The sequence below is a fragment of the Peromyscus maniculatus genome, chromosome 12, assembly GCF_049852395.1.
Source record: "Peromyscus maniculatus bairdii isolate BWxNUB_F1_BW_parent chromosome 12, HU_Pman_BW_mat_3.1, whole genome shotgun sequence".
In the NCBI taxonomy this organism is placed as follows: domain Eukaryota; kingdom Metazoa; phylum Chordata; class Mammalia; order Rodentia; family Cricetidae; genus Peromyscus; species Peromyscus maniculatus.
The window spans coordinates 2692305-2709809 of record NC_134863.1 but is presented as its reverse complement, the minus strand read 5'-3'; the positions used below and the strand labels follow the sequence as shown (position 1 = coordinate 2709809).

The 17505-nt window shown below is 43.3% G+C and overlaps 1 protein-coding gene across 1 annotated transcript in view; it reads right to left on the bottom strand.

The window, feature by feature from the left end:
* Positions 1-7033: 7033 nt before the first annotated feature.
* The window catches only part of Pkp2 (plakophilin 2), a 67567-nt gene continuing 57095 nt past the window's right edge, over positions 7034-17505 (bottom strand). The window contains exons 10-13 of the mRNA XM_006993017.4: positions 13062-13215; positions 11374-11563; positions 10407-10494; positions 7034-7595 (exon numbers count right to left, since the gene is read on the bottom strand). Of these exons, the coding sequence (XP_006993079.1) occupies positions 7527-7595; positions 10407-10494; positions 11374-11563; positions 13062-13215 (501 nt within the window). The 3' untranslated portion in view covers positions 7034-7526. The remainder of the gene's footprint in view (positions 7596-10406; positions 10495-11373; positions 11564-13061; positions 13216-17505) is intronic.

Genomic DNA, 17505 nt, shown 5'->3' with positions numbered 1-17505 from the left:
AGAGAGAGAGAGAAGGTGGGGGCAAGCCTACAGAGACCTTGCTGATAGAGGTCCATGAAAGTTCTATTTATTAAAATAGTGGGAGGAGAGAGGGTGCCTACACTCTAGCTCCTCATCATTGCTTTCTGAAAATAGGATGTTGGGAGCTACTGCTTAGTGTTTTGTGAGCCTGAAGTGATCACAGGGCAAATACCAGCAAGTTGAAGATGGCCTATCAGAAAGACAGGGGGAACAGGTTTATCTGTTCAGTCGTTTGAGGATGGATGCCAGGGTATTACATATGCTGTGAGCAGTCTACCCCTGAGTTATATCTGTAGCTCAAGACAGGAACTTGGGCCAGGCAGTGGTGGCACACGCCTTTAATCCCAGCACTCGGGAGGCAGAGCCAGGCGGATCTCTGTGAGTTCAAGGCCAGCCTGGGCTACCAAGTGAGTCCCAGGAAAGGCGCAAAGCTACACAGAGAAACCCTGTCTCGAAAGACAAAAAAAAAAGACAGGAACTTGGTAGTTAACCCTGGTTAACTGGAACTTGCTGTGTAGATCAGGCTGGCCTTGAATTTGCAACTATCCTCTGCTCTCTGCCTCCTAAATGCTGGGATTATAGGTGTGAGCCACCATATCCATACAACCAAGGAGCCGTGAAATAACCAAACCTGAGACTTGCCCTGGAGGCCTAAGCCCTGGCGGCCTGATACATTACTTGTTTTCACCTTGTTACTCCAATGCAAACCAAGTGATGAACTGTGAAAACAAAAACAGAGAAAGGTGGAATTAGGTGCTTTAGGCACTGAGCCACCAAATCAATGACAAGGGTGTCACTTAACTGTGAAAGCAGTGTCACTAAGATAGATTTTATCTATTTTTAAAATCAGGACTTCAAAATCCCCCAATTAGATCAAGGAAAAAAAAAACACCAAAGTTGCTAAGAAAAAAAAAAGAAAAATCCATTTTCTCCTTTTTGTTGGTACTGTTCTGGTTTGTTTTGCTTTTTGGGTTTTTGATTTAAAAAAATTTTTTTTATGTGTGGACATTTTGCTAGCATGTATATCTGTGTACGTGTGTTTCCCTGGGACTGGAGTTATAGTTGTGAACTTGTTATAGAATGAATATGCTTTCCCAGTGAGAACTCACTGCCCACACTTAAGATATTAATAAAGGAACAGGCTCTTCAGTAATAGCACACAACTAATTCTGGCCAACACACAAAAGGATCCGGCCTTGAACAGAAAAATTTACCAGCTTATACAGACCTTAAGCTCATATATTTACATACAACGCCATCTTAAATCTCCTTTAGGTTCTACCCCCAGGTTACACTTGGGCAATTTAAACAAAGACAGGAAACTACACGTCTGGTCACTTGGGCAGAATTCTTTCCTTCCTTTCTTTTTTTTTGGGTGGTGGTGGTGGTTTCCAGACAGAGTTTCTCTGTGTAGCCCTGGCTGACCTGGAACCCACTCTGTGGACCAGACTGGCCTTGAACTCAGAGATCTGCCTGCCTCTGCCTCCTGAGTGCTGGGATGAAAGGTGTGTACCACTCTACAGTGTTCCTTTTGAATAGTTGTTACCCAGGGTCATCTTGCCCAGCTGGTAGAACTATGCTTCATCTGATAAGAGGATAGGAAGGTTGATGGAAGACCAGGACTTGATGGTATTTGTGACCCTGTGCTGTCCCCTTGAGCTGCCTCCTGGAGTCCTTTGATGAGGATAGGCCTAAGTGCCAGTTGTAAGTTTGTGTTGTCTCCTTTTATTATGGGAATGGAGCCTAATTGAAGGTCAGTCAATGAACAAACACTAGCAACCATAAACTTCAATTATTCTCCACAAACTTCCTTCTTGTGGTTCCTAACAAGCCTGGTGAGTATGCTACTTAACTTCCAGTCACACTGGAGGCAGTGTATGTGGTCTGGAACTCTGTACCCTCACAGCTACAGCTGTGAACTTCTGGTTCTTGGGTGAAGCAAAGGATGCTGTAGAAACCAGAACATTCCATCATTGTGAAGTCCATCTTAGTAAGGTCTGTCTATGGGCACGTTCTGAGCTATACTCACCAATCAGCTGCAGGATGAGGCCTTCAGTACAACCCATGGGCACTGAAAGATGTAATTAAAAGGCCCCTCCAGCACCTACAGGACTGCTGGTTATTGTGAAAAGCACCCGTGTGTGGTTGTGATAAAACAGCACTATTTGGACATGCTTTTCATTTCTTGCCAGATACACTGTGTGTTAACAGCTTGCAGGCAGAAACCAGGCTTCTGCGACACTTCAACTGCTCATTGATGTTAGGTTTATGAGGGAGTCTGACCAGCCAGCAGTAATGTAGGCTGCTGCCTCCACATGCTTCCCTGAGTAATCACTACCTTGAGTTAGATACCTGCCGTCAGTTTGCAGTACTCCACATGAACAAAGTGTTTAGAGAATGGTTCTCAGTTTACTAAAATTGCCAGTTTTCATTTAAAATGAACTCCAAGGATGGCTCACTACTGAGGTTTTAGTCTGATGAACCAGACTAGACTATGAACCTTTTGTCTTCCTGCCAATGGCTCAGAACTGTGTTGCAGTGTGTGCAATAAATGACAGCCTCAAGAGTTGAAAAAGATCACACTGATTCTGGGCCACAGATTTGCCACATGCAGAACACTGTGCTTCTTTGGAGAGGTCATGGTGCCTTCTACTGGGGCTTGGAGAAGGCTTGAAACAAGAAGCCTTCTTTTTTTTTTTTTGAGGCAGATTATTTAGTCCTGGCTGAATTAGAAGTCACTATGTAGACCAGGCCAGGCTTGAACTCGCAGAATTCCATCTGCCTCTGCCTCTGCCTCTGCCTCTGTAATGCTGGGATAAAAAGAGTGCTTCACTACACTTGGTCCAAGAACCTTTTGATCTCTGTATAACTCTTCCTTTCCCAAGCATAAGTATAGGCTATTTCTTTTTCACAGACAACCATATAGGACTCAGGTTCTAAGAAACAATATTCAAAGCTGCATGGCAACCTGGATTTGTTCCCTTCACTCCTACCTGGTCTCAAAAGGGTGTGTGTGAGTGCGGGAGTGCAAGACAGTATGTAGGTGTTAGTACACAAGTGTGGGAGATGTCAGAGTGAGTGCCTGAGAGTTAGCTCAAGGGTGTAAGTGTGTTTCAGTAAATGTGTGTGTGACTTCACAGGTGTGAAGGAGTGTATTGTGGGAGTTTAAGATTGTATGTGAGGGAGTGCAGAATTGGAAGTGTGCAGGCGTGCTTGAGAGGACAGAAGTGTGTGAGGGGGAGGCTGAATGTTAGCAGAAGCTGTCATATTCGCAGGAAGAAATTAAAGAGGTGAATTAAACAGAAAAGCTTTCCACAGCAGGAACCCTGCATATCGTTACACTTGAGTACATACTGTGCGGCATGGTGTTATATTTATTCAAACACTTAATCCTCAGAACCACCCATTACACAGATGAGGAAATCTGAACCCCAGTGAGAATAAGAAACTTACCCCGGGGAAACCGGTGTGAGCCAGGCTGGAGGGTTGGAGTAGGCCTTCTGTCAGGTCACAATGCACCCATAGCTCTCGAAGGAGAGCAGGCCAGGCTTCCATAGGCCACAGACACAGACAGGGGCGCTCCTCTCTTTGGTTTCGGGGAGAATCCTGGAGGGCAGCCAAGCCCTCTGCCTCAGACAGGCCCTCTGGAGCTTTGCTTTGTGACTTTAGGAATGTGATTCTCTCTGCTTCAGATTTTCCCACGCGTAAATTTTTTTAAAAAGAAGCTTGAGGAGACTGGGATACCACTGAGTGTCTGCTGGTCTTGCTGGCACAGCCTAGGACTGTAGTCTAGCTACTGCATGCAGTAAAACCACAGTGTAGTCTTTAAACACTTAAAGTGGTAACACAACACCCTGCCTCAGCTTCAAAATGGCTGGATTGTCTAGTAAGTCTCCCAGTCTACGGTCTTCAGAATGTTTTCCTTTCCGATCAGATTTTAACCACTGTGATACTAACAGATGGCACTCTTTTGTTAATGAACACACTTATCCCAAAGACATATTTTGTCATACAGGCCTTCAAAGGCTGGTGTTTACTTCATCAGAGACCACCAGACCTCTGCAAACTAAACTGTTAACCTTAAAGCAGAATTGTATTTTGAAAAGTTGGTTCCTCTTTTTTTCCTCTCCCAACAGATATCTTCATACCACAATACTGAATCTTAAAATGGGATTATACTGGGCGTTAGCTGAATGAATGAGTGCGTGTTTGCTGCTGCCATTAGGATTGAGTCTTTCTTCATGCAAGAAGATACTCCAAAAATGACTGGGTGTCTTCTGAATTATCTCCTAATCCTGAGTCATTCTCACTTCAGTGTGAAAATTTGTTTGATCTTTGTTAAGCAGAATTCTCACAACATATAATATATATATATATATATATAAAATATAAGTTATATATATATATATATATATATATATACATACACATATACATATATAATTTTGTTTTCTTTTAAGGACTTACTTCTGTAGAGGGTGACTGACTCGGCATTAGTTTGTCTGCCCTGGCTAATTTTTTTCCCTTTGACATGTTAACTCCCTATTTATTTTGTGGATAACCTTTTCAAGATAAATAGGGGTGACGACCGGTCAGGTGAAAACAAATGCTCCTGCATTGCAATCCCAAGCCAGAAACCCCCCAGTCTAGAAAACTATTTAGTATTCTTGGACACAGAGCGGCCCTTAAACCTCAGAGCACAAATAGATGAGGAGGGATGCAGTGCTTTTGGGGGCACAGTCAGGAAACAACAGCCTTAGGTGCAGACCATTGGTCAAAGCTGGTGCCCATCTGTACGAGGCCCTCCCTAGATGTGCTAACCAAGAGCAGAGGAGGGGCTGTTTGTAAACAGAGGAGCCAAGCAAGAGACGGATAAAGCTGGCTAATTTCTCAGAGACTCAGACCCATCTAATGTACAAAGCCTTGTAAGAGTGAACACAGTTGTGCGTCTTTCAATTTTTATATACTTTGGTCATGATGGGAAAATTTTCTTGGTAAAGAATTCAGAACTTTAATTTGGAAATAAACATAAATAACTTCAGGCAATGTCACTTTCGCTCATTTTGTATTTAATATAACCGAATACTGTATTAAACACTAAAAGCAAACAAAGAAATCCACAGAAACTTTTAGGCTTATATCACTTATCTGGAGAAATAAATGAACCCTAAATGCTTATTAGAGCTTTGGTGAAATATTTAGTGTTTAAAAAAAACAAACTTCTCAACCTGGGCTAATTACCGAAGCTGAAACTTTTAAAATTAAACACGTTTAAAGTTCCAACGTAATACAGAATTAAATACACATTTAAATAGATAGAAATGGGGATTTGTTTTGTGTTCCTTTTTTTCCCACCAAAGTAGCCGAAGGGTTATTTTCTTTTACTTTCCTATGTAAATGATGTCAGACTTCAAAGGATCAATAAACAGCAGAATTGTAGTTGAGGGCTAATGGGAAGGGAGGGCTCTAATTACTGTCTAGTTAAAACTGCATTTCCCACAGACGCACCTCCCTGGCTGCTGAAGGCTGGTACTTCTGGGTTCAGCTACAATAGCTTGCTGTCCCTTCTCCAGAGCCCCCTTGCCTCGTGCCAGCGGGGAGGGCATGAGCTGCAGCGGCCCTGTGCCACATTTTCAAAGCTGGACAAAGTTGACACTATGACTCATTAAAACCAGCTGCCCTCGGTGCCCTTGTCCGGTCTCACTCGGTGCCCTCGGTGGCCCTTGGCTCCTCTTGGAACCTTGCTGAAGAACAAAGCGTTTTTATACCAATTCCAATGGGCAGAAAAGTCCAGATCACACTGTACCTAGAGAGACCAGCACCCAATAGTGACATTACACGTAAATGATTTCTTGAAGTAAAAACCCCATTTATACAATGCATAGGGAGATCATGGAATTTCATAACCAATATTTGTTTTTATGCACAGCCAGACTTCTTTTTTAACATCATTTTTTGAGAATTTCATATCCTGCACCCCAATACCATTCATTTCTGAGTCCTTCCTTGTCCACCCTCCATCGTTGTAGCCTCCTCCTCAAAAAGAAAAGAAAAAAAAAAAAAAAAAACAACCACTTTGCTCCTCCTTGCCCACCTCTCCATCATATATCCATTCATCATTGTAGTGGCCTTGGGAGCTGCAGTGTGTCACACAGTGCACCCTTTTGCCCAAACAGCTTTACTTGCAAATGTTCATTGCAACAAGCTGTTGGTCTGTTCAAGGTCTGGCTTTTGCTACACCATCAATACTGGACCGCGCTGAGACTCCCCTGGGACACCCTGCTGCTGCAGTTATGGAGATCCTGTGCGATGGTTCTGCAGGACCAGTCCCTTCACACGCTCCAGCTGGTCATAGATGGGGTAGATGTTGGGGTGGGCCTGGGTGGGAGCTGAGTTGGTCAGCCCAGGTCTCCACTGGGAACCCCCACTCAGGTGAGAGGCAGGGTCGGCTTCCCTGCAAGCAGCGGCCACGGAGGGGTGGGACCAGCTCTCCTGTGAGGGCCAGGCAAACCCTCCCAGGGCCATGGAGGGGCAGGGCCAGCTCAGCACAGCCCTTGGGCATCAACATGGCTTTGGGTGGCAGTCCAGGCCATGGGTATCCACATGGCCTTTGGAGGTAATAGGGGCCACGGACATCAACACGGACCCCCGGCTGCCATAGGGCCACCTCTGGAGCATGGCCAGGACATGACTTGGCTTCAGTGGCAATGCAGCCACTCACATTAGCCTGTTCCTCACCACCATAGTGTCTCCAGTTCCGCCTCTCTCCGCAGCACATGAAGCTCGCTTCTCTTTCTCTCCCATTTCTCCACCACATATTTGCTCATCTTAGTGGTGCCTGGTGGGCAGACCTCTGTAACCCGATGGTTTTAAGTTTGTTATGACCACTTCTCAGTTCCCTTGTCTTATTGCCATGCAGCTCCGGAATCTACATTTCTTACATTCATTTGAATTACAGGAAGAAAGATAAAGCAAAGCAAACCAACCCAAGAGGGTTAAGAACAGTCACAGATTAAACAATTTGCCATCAAAGCTTTATTCTTGTCATCTCTGTTCTGTTCAATGTCGTTGAACACACATCTGGGGTTCAATGAAGTAACATGCAGATGAGTGACAAGAATGAAAACCAGACAAAGGATAGAAATGTCAATCACACTTTAAAAGTCTAGTCACACAATCTCTTTCCTCAGGTATTCCTTGGATGCTCACTCACATGAACTCACATATACTGTAACTGTGGATAATGGTGTCCATTACCTCTACAGGGAAACACAGATTCCATAGCAAGTTCTAGCAGCAACCTTGTAAAAGTCTTCAGGATGCCTAACAAAATTATATCGTGATTATTCATTCTCTAGATTTGGGGGATAGAAATAGAAAAGAATATAAACAAAGCATGCTTTTGAGGTTTCTTGGGTCAGTTAGTAGAAAAATAGGTGTTTCTTTGGGGAGTTTTTATAGTGGAGAACTCGGAAGCTGAGTCTCTGAGCTGATTTTCACCTTCATCAGTCTTTAAGGGAGTGGTAGGCTTTGGTGGTCCGGCTGTTGACAAAGTCTGTCTTCTTAAACTGAGCCTTTGGGAGAAGCAGACAGAAATATAAAAGGCTATTAAACCCTCACATAAGAAAATGTCTCATCCATTCATCAGCTGAAGAACATTTAAGTTGGCTCCATTTCCTGACTGTTGTGAATTAAGCAGCAATAAACATGGCTGAGCATGTGTCTGGGTAGCAGGACGTCAAGTCCTTAGGGCATATGTCAAGGAGTGGTATAGTTGGCCAGAGGTAGACTTATTTTAGCTTCCTGAGGATTTCCCACGCTGATTCCCGGAGTGGATGAGGGTTCCCTTCCCCCAGTCCTTATCAGCATTTGCTGTCAACCGTACTCTGGATCTTAGCCATTCTGATTAGGGTAAGAGGAAATCTCAAAGCAGTTTTAACTTCCATTTTTCTAATTGTTAAGGCTGTTGGAATATTATTTGAAACAACCTAAATGCCCTTCAGCTGATGAATGAGTAATAAAAACAAAGCACATGTACACAATGGAATTCTATTCTGCTGCAAAGAAAAATGAAGTCATAAAATTTGCAGGTAAATAGATGAAACTAAAACATATTATACTGAGTGAGGTGACCCAGACCCTAAAAACAAGTTACGTGTTCTCTCTTATTTTGTGGCTCCTAGCTCTTAATCTTTAGGTGTAAGTAAACAGCCTGGAGTGCCTGCAGGATCAGGAAAGCAAAAAGAGGCCCCTGTGGTTCCAGGGAGTGAGGAAAAGGTGGGGGCTGGGGAGGGAGGGAGAGGTGGGGGAGTGAGGGAGAGGTGGGGTGTGGGCGCCACGGGCCCTGGCCCCCGACTGGGAGTGGCTGCGGCCTTGCTTGCTGACCTCGATCAGATGTCCTCCCTATTCAGATTCCCTGCCGGTATCCACCCTTCTGAATGCTTAAGGGAAGTTCCTTGTTTGTGTATCCTGCATTTTGGGCGTTAACAACTTAGATGCAAGAATGTAGAACATTGGGTCTGGAATGTAGACCATTGGTAGTGAACTTCTGCCCTCCGGGGGTTCCTCCATTTGTGCTGTAAGCCTGTATGTATTTAAGGTTTCTTCCCTCTTTCAATAAACGGCATTCGACATCCAATCGTACGAATGACCCGCTGTCTCTTGTCTCTATTTTTTAATCCGCAGCCCTTCGCTCAGACATGGTAAACGGGTATCAGTAATGCTGGCGTTACCGCTACAGTGGGGGGTGGGGGAGAGGTGGGGGGGTGGGGGAGAGGTGGGGGGGTGGGGGAGAGGTGGGGGGTGGGGGATGGGGGAGAGGTGGGGGGTGGGGGAGAGGTGGAGGGTGGGGGAGGGGTGGGGGTGGGGGAGAGGTGGGGAAGAGGTGGGGGGTGGGGGAGAGGTGGGGGGTGAGAGAAAGTTCTTGAATGGGAATGACGGACAGAGGTGACATGAGGTAGAAATGGAAAGCTTTTAACGGGGAAGGGGAGGCAATGCGGAGGAAAAGTGGAGGAGGAGGATAAATAACACTAAGGGTGTTTGAAAAGACACAGGAAGTCACACTACTTTGTTTCCTAAATTACCTGTGATATCCGTGTACACACACATATATAGCTTACAGAAGGTACACCACCTGGACTATCTTCAAACCCCCTGGAACCGTGCATGAAAAACCTCCTCTTGATTTGTTGGTCAGAGGAGTCAAGAGACTCCCAAAGCAATGTAAGCTATGACTGTTTCGGTGGCTGCCTCCAGATGTGAAGGTAAGTCCCTAGTGCTGAAGACACCATACGCTTCGGGACACAGGACTTGGAGGAATTGAGCTGGAACTGATTAGGAAGTCTCTTTCCTAAGGAACAGCTCTCACATATTGGAAGGTGCCATGCAAGTTTCCAACAGAGGAGATCAGTAGTTCTACCCAGATGTAAAGCCTGTGTGCCACGATGACTGACCTGGCAAGATATCTATAATGCTGCACAAGTGGCACTTTCATCTTGGAGATAATCAATAACTGTCTAATTGGACTTAAGGATCACTCAATAGGACTGATATCATATCTGGTATTGTAAACTCTGGAGAGGTCATTTCACTGAGAGGAGAACCTACTACTGCCAGATCCTAAACCAATGTAACTTTCAATTGTATTCTAAATACTTTTCCCTATAGCCACAGATAAGTGTAGTTCTTACTTCTCATCAAAGCTTCAGTTTATAGCATACAGAGGCTATTTTTTCCTCTATACAGAGACTATTATCAAAATCTGCATTGGTCAAAATGCATAGAATAAGGGACTGTGGAACGCCTAGCCACAACTGATAAATCTTCAGTGCAACCCCTGTATCTAAGGCTCAGAGAAAATCATGGGAGAAGGGACAGAAAGATTTTAAGAGCCAGAGGGCCTTGATAGATTGTGTCCCCTAGATATGGCAGGGAAAATGAACAATAATACTATTGTTTGAACAAGATCAGCAATATGGCACTACCAGTTGACGTACCAATGTGGACAGGTAATTCTACATCATTCTTCTCCTAGATGAAGAGCTGAGAGAGGGAAGCTGAGCGAGTGAGAATCAATTGCTTCCAGGGATGAACTCCTATATAGGTTGACAACTGCATGTGGTCAGTCTTGGATATAAGCAAAGCTAAGTGGACTCAATAGGTTACATGTACATGTATATATGTATGTACCCATACATATATGTAAATACATGTAACAATAATACTTAAAGAACAGAACCTGAATTTGGGAGGGACAATGCAGTGCCCATGTATGAAATTTTCAAAACACAAATCTAAACAACAACACCAAAACTATTTAAATACAAAAAAGAAGAAAGTGCAGCTGTATGGTGATTTCTGGTAAGGGCAAGTGTCAGTGTTCTTACCTTCTTGTAGGCAGTATGGAGTTCCGTATGAGCCCACAGAGAGTACAGAAGGACCGAAGCAGCTTTGCTGGCCTTGTTGGGGGCATAGCTGAAAAGAGAGAGAGGCCCGTGGGTCAGCGAGAGCGTGGAGCTTTGGCCATTCCCTTCACATCCCTCAAGTGGCTTCAACAGTTGCCACTTGTCACACGCAGATGAGCTTTGCAAGCCAGATTTCACCTTTTAAAAGGCTCTTTTATAACTCATAAGGGTGGCGCTAGTAAATAAGTGATTTACAGAGAAAAATCCACACTACTTATATATGTTTTAAATCTTTCAATTTACTTATAGTCTTTACATTTGTATATTTATGGTATATATTTACAGATTCTAATGCAGAAAAACAAGTGAAAATGTGTATGCCTCTGAGATTAAAGGACCCCACCATTGTAGGGGCAAACCAATTTTTTCCATTTAATACAATACACTCTGTGGCAGTACTTGTTCAAACAGTTTTCAGATCACTATGTCTGTAGTGCAGAGTGACAGAGAACTTACTGTCACAGCCCAGTCCCCACTGCATTTGACACAGCACTGGTTTCTGATGTTCCAGTTCTAAATGTGTCACCAACTTCCCATTTCTGGCTAGAGGTCAGTTTCTTTTTAGATTTCATTACCTTCTATTACCTACTAATACACAGCTGTATTTTCTTAAATCGTAACCATTGCTCTGCGAAGCTAACTCACTACATCAGTAATTACCGAATTCACAGAAAGAAAAATGATGGCATCTGACTTGATCTTCTAAAAGAGAATGGATGGCTGTATAGCTTGGTTGACTCAGTTCTTTCCTTGCCCAACCACCAAGAACTAGAGGAGATACAGCCCAGATCTGTGATGCAGACTCAGCGAAAGGTCCCTGTAGCTGGAGCACTACACAGTCATGGTGGCGGGAAATGGAGACAGTGATGGGCAGGTACTAAGGACTTACCCTTCTCCTATGCTGATGGTCATAATCTTCTGCAGGCCTCCAGTGTTCAGGAGGTCTCGTGCATTCTGGTAACTATTCTGCATTAAATTGTTCAACGTATAGCAAGCAGAGGCTGTAGTTTCAATGAGGAGGTCAGTACTTGGGACTGTATCAGGGATTATGGAAACCAAATCTGGTAAAGTTTCTTTGGCTACAAATTGAAAGAAAAACAATGCTTTGTTAGAAAGATTTTTTTGCGGGAGGACAGGTGTATGCGTGAACATGTGTGCTGCACACACATGAGTGTTCAGTTTGTGTGCCTCCTGCACATGCACATGGAAGTCAAACAGGGTGTCGGCTGTCTTCCTTACTCCCTCTCCACCTACGGCTTTGAGACAGGGTCTCTGACTGAACCAGAGCTTGCTTTCTAGGGCACTGGCTGGCCAGTGAGCTCATGGGATCTGCCTCTCCCACCCCAGGTGCTGGGGTCACAGGGCATTAGGTGACAAATGTATGGAAAAATGCTGAGTCTCTATAATCAAATCTGACAACCTAACACCCACTCTCAGTGTGCTGAAACCCTTCCAAAGAGAAAAATATCAAAAATTTAAAAATTTCATACTCTTCAATCCAGAAATTCCATTCCACCTTAAAAGTGGAAAAAGATTCTACAAAGATATTTTGGATAGAGTTATCCTGACTGCAGGGTGCACAAGCTATCCCCTCTCTGATGAATGTCTCTAACTTTAATACTGGAAACGCTACCTTCCTCCACAGGTTGTTCTGAGTGAGCTCAGGAGTCCCATTAATCGTGGCCACACATCTCTTAAGAGATGTAAGTTATTATATGAAGGTTAAACCACAGACTAAAAGACCTTGGAAACATGAGTATTCCTTTCACAACTTATGTGGACAACAAGGAAATAATTCTGAACCAAATAACAGGAAGGCTCCAGCCCCCCACTGAGAGCTGTGCTACATCCTTTTCATCACCACAGCAGCAGGCCCCTTCTAAAGTCCAAGGTTAGGGAAACACATACTGACAAGGCTGAGGAAGAGAAGCAATTAAAGGAGTTGTCTATTGTATTTAGTTGTTTTAGGAAAGCACACTTACCAATAAAATGCATTCTACAATATACTATGGGAAGGCATCCATCTAAACCTATATCTACAATATATTCATTCTTTCTCTCTCTAAATAGATAGATAGACATACATACATACATACATAGATGAATAATGAAATGAATGAAAACCTACCTGGCTAGAAATCTCATTAAAAACATAACATGTATTGAAATGGATTTTTACTTATTCCTGGTTTTATTAAAACTCAGAATCAAGATGAGTCCTATTGTTTAAATTACATATGGAACATAAAACCAATTTGCAATTTTAAAATTGCAATTACACAATTATGCAACTGCAATTATGTTGCTGACAAACACACACACAAGACAGACCCACTGGATGGAACCGCCAGTGGGTGAGAGGCAGCACACAGATCGAGGGTCTCACTAATGAGTGCGGTCCAACATTTCTTTTCAGCAAATAATCAAAGCAAATGAAGGAAAGGCCGGATGTTAGGACAATCCAATGTCAGTGAGGGAGGGAGCTTGCCCCACACCCCACCCTCCCTCACTGGAGCAAAGCCCGGCCTGCTTATCACTGGTTCAGTAAGCACCTATGACATGCAGCCCTCAACTCACCAATTTCATTCTGCAGAGAAAGATTCCGTGACAAATTCCTCAGCAGGGAGACGGCAGTCTTTTTCACACTGGGATCACCTACGTGCAACATTTTCCGGGTGTGCTGAAGACCATTTTCCTTCTGGACAACCATTCGAGCTACTGATGTGGGCATCTGTTTTGAGACACATCCTGTAAATGCTACCACATTTGCTATCAGAGAAATACATTCTCTGTAGAGTTCAGAGGCTGAGAGACAATAAAAGCTGGAATGCTAGCGAAGGCACTTTACATATATTTTCTTTAAATTCTTTTAGATTTTCAACATAATTGCTGAATAAAAATATTTTTCCAGCTGGGCAGTGGTGGCGCAGGCCTTTAATCCTGGCACTCAGGAGGTAGAGACAGGCAGATCTCTGTGAGTTCTAGGACAGCCTGGTCTACAGGGTGAATTCCAGGACAGCCAGGGCTACACAGAGAAACCCTGTCTCGAAAAACAAAACAAAAGGTTACTCGTTACTTTTTGCATCTGTGTTTGTAAGTAAATAGGTCTGACTTTACTTTGTACTACACTTAAAATTTTAATTTGTGTGTGTGCCCACCCTGTACATGCTTGTGGAAGACAGAGGAGGCCAGCACGTGTTTTCTATCATCTCTACTTTATTCCCTTGAGCCAGGGTTTCAGTGAACCTGAATTTTGGTGTTTCTGCTAGGCTGGCCAGCAAGCTCTTGGGACCCACATGCCTTCATTACCCAAAGTGCCCATTCTGGCTTTGTGTGGGTGCAGGGCAGTCAAACTGAGGTGCTTGTGCTTGCAAGTGAGCACGTGTGGCCACTGGGCACCTCCCAGTCCTCATGTACTGAGCTTTTGAAATCAAGGTTTGAGCCATACAAACTTAATAGGACAGCATTTTTCTATCTTCTTGAACTATTCATCTAATATAAGCTCATCTTTGTGGATTTGGTCAAATTTGGCCAGGTAGCTGCTAGCCACTGCTACACTGACCCAGAATCTTTGTTTTCCTAGACTGCCCACTGAGGTGGGAAAACAAAGTTTCCTTTGTTACCACTTGGCTTCATTCATTAGCTGATGTTTACTTATCATTGCCGTTTCTTCTGGTTCAAGATTTGGTAACTAACATATTTCAACAAACTTGTTTACTTCTAAACTATAAACCCAATGCATTATAAAAAGAGAATTGGGATTTTTAAGAAGCATTTTTATTAACTCTGGGGATTTCATATAATGTATTTTGGTTATATTTATCTTTTTCTCCTAATTCTTTCCTGATCCACCCTCACCTCTGCCCTACCCACCCAGCTTTGAGTTTCCTTCTTCTTTTAAAACCCCATCTTGATATACTGCTTCTCTGGTGTACCCACCAATGTATTTTAAAGTTGCCTTGGTTTATGACTTCTTTGTTCTGTAAAACTATAAGAACTTCATGAATTGCTTCCGCACGGGAACATGGGATTTGGGGTGACCTAAGTCTGTGTTCTCGTGCCATGGCCACTCGTAGTGGCTCCAGAATAAACCATCTCTCATTCTCCTTTAAAAAGAAAAAGAAAACAGACGGAAAGAAACTCACTGAGTCTAATAGGTGCTGCCCAACTCCTATCAAATGTGGGTCTGCCCTGGGGGATGGCCGACTCATCAGGGATCATAGCACTAAAGAAAATTGACTTTCTTTTCCTCAGCAGCTATCAAATACCAACAGCTTTTCAGCTAGAGGTGGGACTCTACGGTGCCCCTCCAGCCCCACCACCGGGGTTTTCTCTGGCTTGAACGCGTGTAGGTCTCACGCATGCTGTCACACTCCCTGTGAGTTCCTGTGTGCAGCAGTCAGGTGGACATCGCTTTTGAAAGTCAGCATGCTGCAGCTGGATCACGTTTCCTTACTGTGTATCCCCTACTCCCACTGGACGTGCTCTGCAGACCAGGCTTCCCTCGCACTGAGATCTGTCTGCCTCTGCCTTCTTAGCACTGGCAGGGATTACCGTAGTCTGTTCATCCGAGGCTCCCGCTGGCCCAGGTCTAGGAAAATCTTACTCAGGATCTAAATACTAACCTGGCTCTTTCTAGCATCAAGAGATCTCAGTGCTATAGCCTTAGCTTGTGTCTGTAACTTTATATGAAACTTCCGTTTGAAGTTAATATGAGGCTACCATGACAATAATTCTTGTGATTCTTAATCATTCTTTAGGATGTTTATCTTTTTTTGTCTCATATAAACACTGACTCCTACCACCATCTGTATTCTTCATTTTCTCAATTCTATTTTCTAGAATTGACATTCTTAATGTAAAGCTGAGCACAGATGGTGGAATATGTAGGATCTCTAAAACTATTTTTGTGTTTATAATCAATATTCCTCGGGAAATTGTACATCACTTTACTAGAGTGTCAAAGTTTCCATGGCTCAAGGAAGTGAATTATTAGTACTTTAAATAGTTGTTATGTTGTAATAACTATTTGTCTTCCTCCACCTATTATCCTCTAAGAAGTTTCCTTCTCCAGAGCTACCCAGAGAGGAAGCTGTTTATTATGTACAATCTCAGACCTTGGGTCAAGAGGAAGGATGGGCACTCCTCTCTCCCCAGTGCCATCTCAATGCACATTTTATCTGAAGTCTAGGAAGAGTGGCTGTCAGCCAGTCCTCTCCTTCCTGTGCATGCAGCTGAGCAAACTAACAATTTCACACTCCTAGGCTTCCAGCTTCGATTCTTTCCATATATCAACTGCTCAGTCTCACTGTCACACAGAACCAGAAAAACATCGTCCTATGTGGCGTAGAGCTCCAAATAGCTTCTTGTTCTTATTCTCTGCCCATTTATCTCCATGATTAATCCCTTTATCCCACCCTTTAATCCCTAAACCTCACATCACCAACTGTCTCCTGTTAGCATCTGTGCTAAAGCCAGAGTTCCCTGAGCTATCACACAAATGCCGCCCGTCTCCCTTAACAATGTTGTCATTCCAAGAAAGTAAGTGAGAAGTTTAGGCTGTTGGTGTTGTTTTGTCATAGTATAGTTAGAGTAATTACCTAATCAGGAAGCTGTGGGAGCTTAGGTTAATTCATATATTTTTAAACTTGAGAGTCAGATCAAGGGGAGAAGTGTAAGTGAGGGAAAAATAATTTCTAGCATTGTAGTAGGTTGAGATTTTGTATGTTATCTGTGTCGTATGTGCTGGATGCTTTAACTAGAAGGGCTAGTCCTACAGCTGCTTTGAATGCCTCAAAGACTAAAATTACGATGGCGGCTAGGAATATTATTATTGAGTGGGAGTTGAGGAATGTAATTGTAGCTGTGATGAATAATGAAAGTAGTATGCCTTCAGGACATAGGAGGGTTGATATGAGGTGAGGTCTGTGTTCCTAGAAGGGAGAAAGTGAAGGCGAATGTGATGCTGATAGCCACAGATGTCATTTTGGTAATTATCATCATAATCTAATGAGTTGAAATCATTAATTTTAGTTAAACTAATTACTAATGTTATTTGGCCCATTCTGGCTTTTTTGTAGTCATTTGTAGGTGAGGCCTAGATATATACAAGGATAAAAGCGGTGAATGTTATAGTTTTAAGATTGGGTGTTTGAATAGCTCAGGGTAGGGGGAGTAGGAGTGCAATCTCTCTCTCTCTTTTTTTTTTTTAAAGATTTATTTATTTATTATGTATACAATGTTTTGCATTCATGTATCTCTGCAGGCCAGAAGAGGGCACCAGATCTCATTACAGATGGTTGTGAGCCACCATGTGGTTGCTGGGAACTGAACTCAGGTGCCACACCAACTCCAGTGTCGTCCGTGTGACATGAACAATTATGTCAATAAAAGCGGACGGGATATACGTGTCCCACGGGACTAAGCTCCCTGGAGGTCCCCGGCAGAATGCCCGTGTTATGCCTTCTTCTCGAAGGAGATGTGCTTCACAGATCATGAGCTCCCTGGGCTATGGGTTCTGTATAACTGCTTTTCTGATAATGTTCTAATTAATCTATAAAACACAGCCAAAATTAATGAATGCTTGGGTTGTGAACTATGGAGAAAAGGGGAAGCTGGACATGGACCTTATTTAGATATAGCAGAATGAACTATTCCTTAAAGACCTCAAGCCTCAAGCCGCTAGATAATAGAAAGTATAATAGTTCAGGCACTTCTAGGGAATGAACACTCACCCACTAGGAATCCTTTAGGAATCCCAACTAAAGTGATTTATGGCAGAAAACATTATCTCATAGGAGGCAGATGGTGGGCCCCTCTGTTGAGGAAGTTCAGCATGGAAAACTTAAGGACTACAGCAGAACCCTTTCCCCTTACAGGTGTAAAAGTATAAGAGTCCATATTCCAGCAGGTAAAAAGGTTTTATATTAGAAGAGATATATGGTAAAGAACTGAAGAAAGACTTAGGGAGGATCTGCAGCATCCAAATTGGCTAAGTGGGTCATGAGAACCAGAAAAGTAA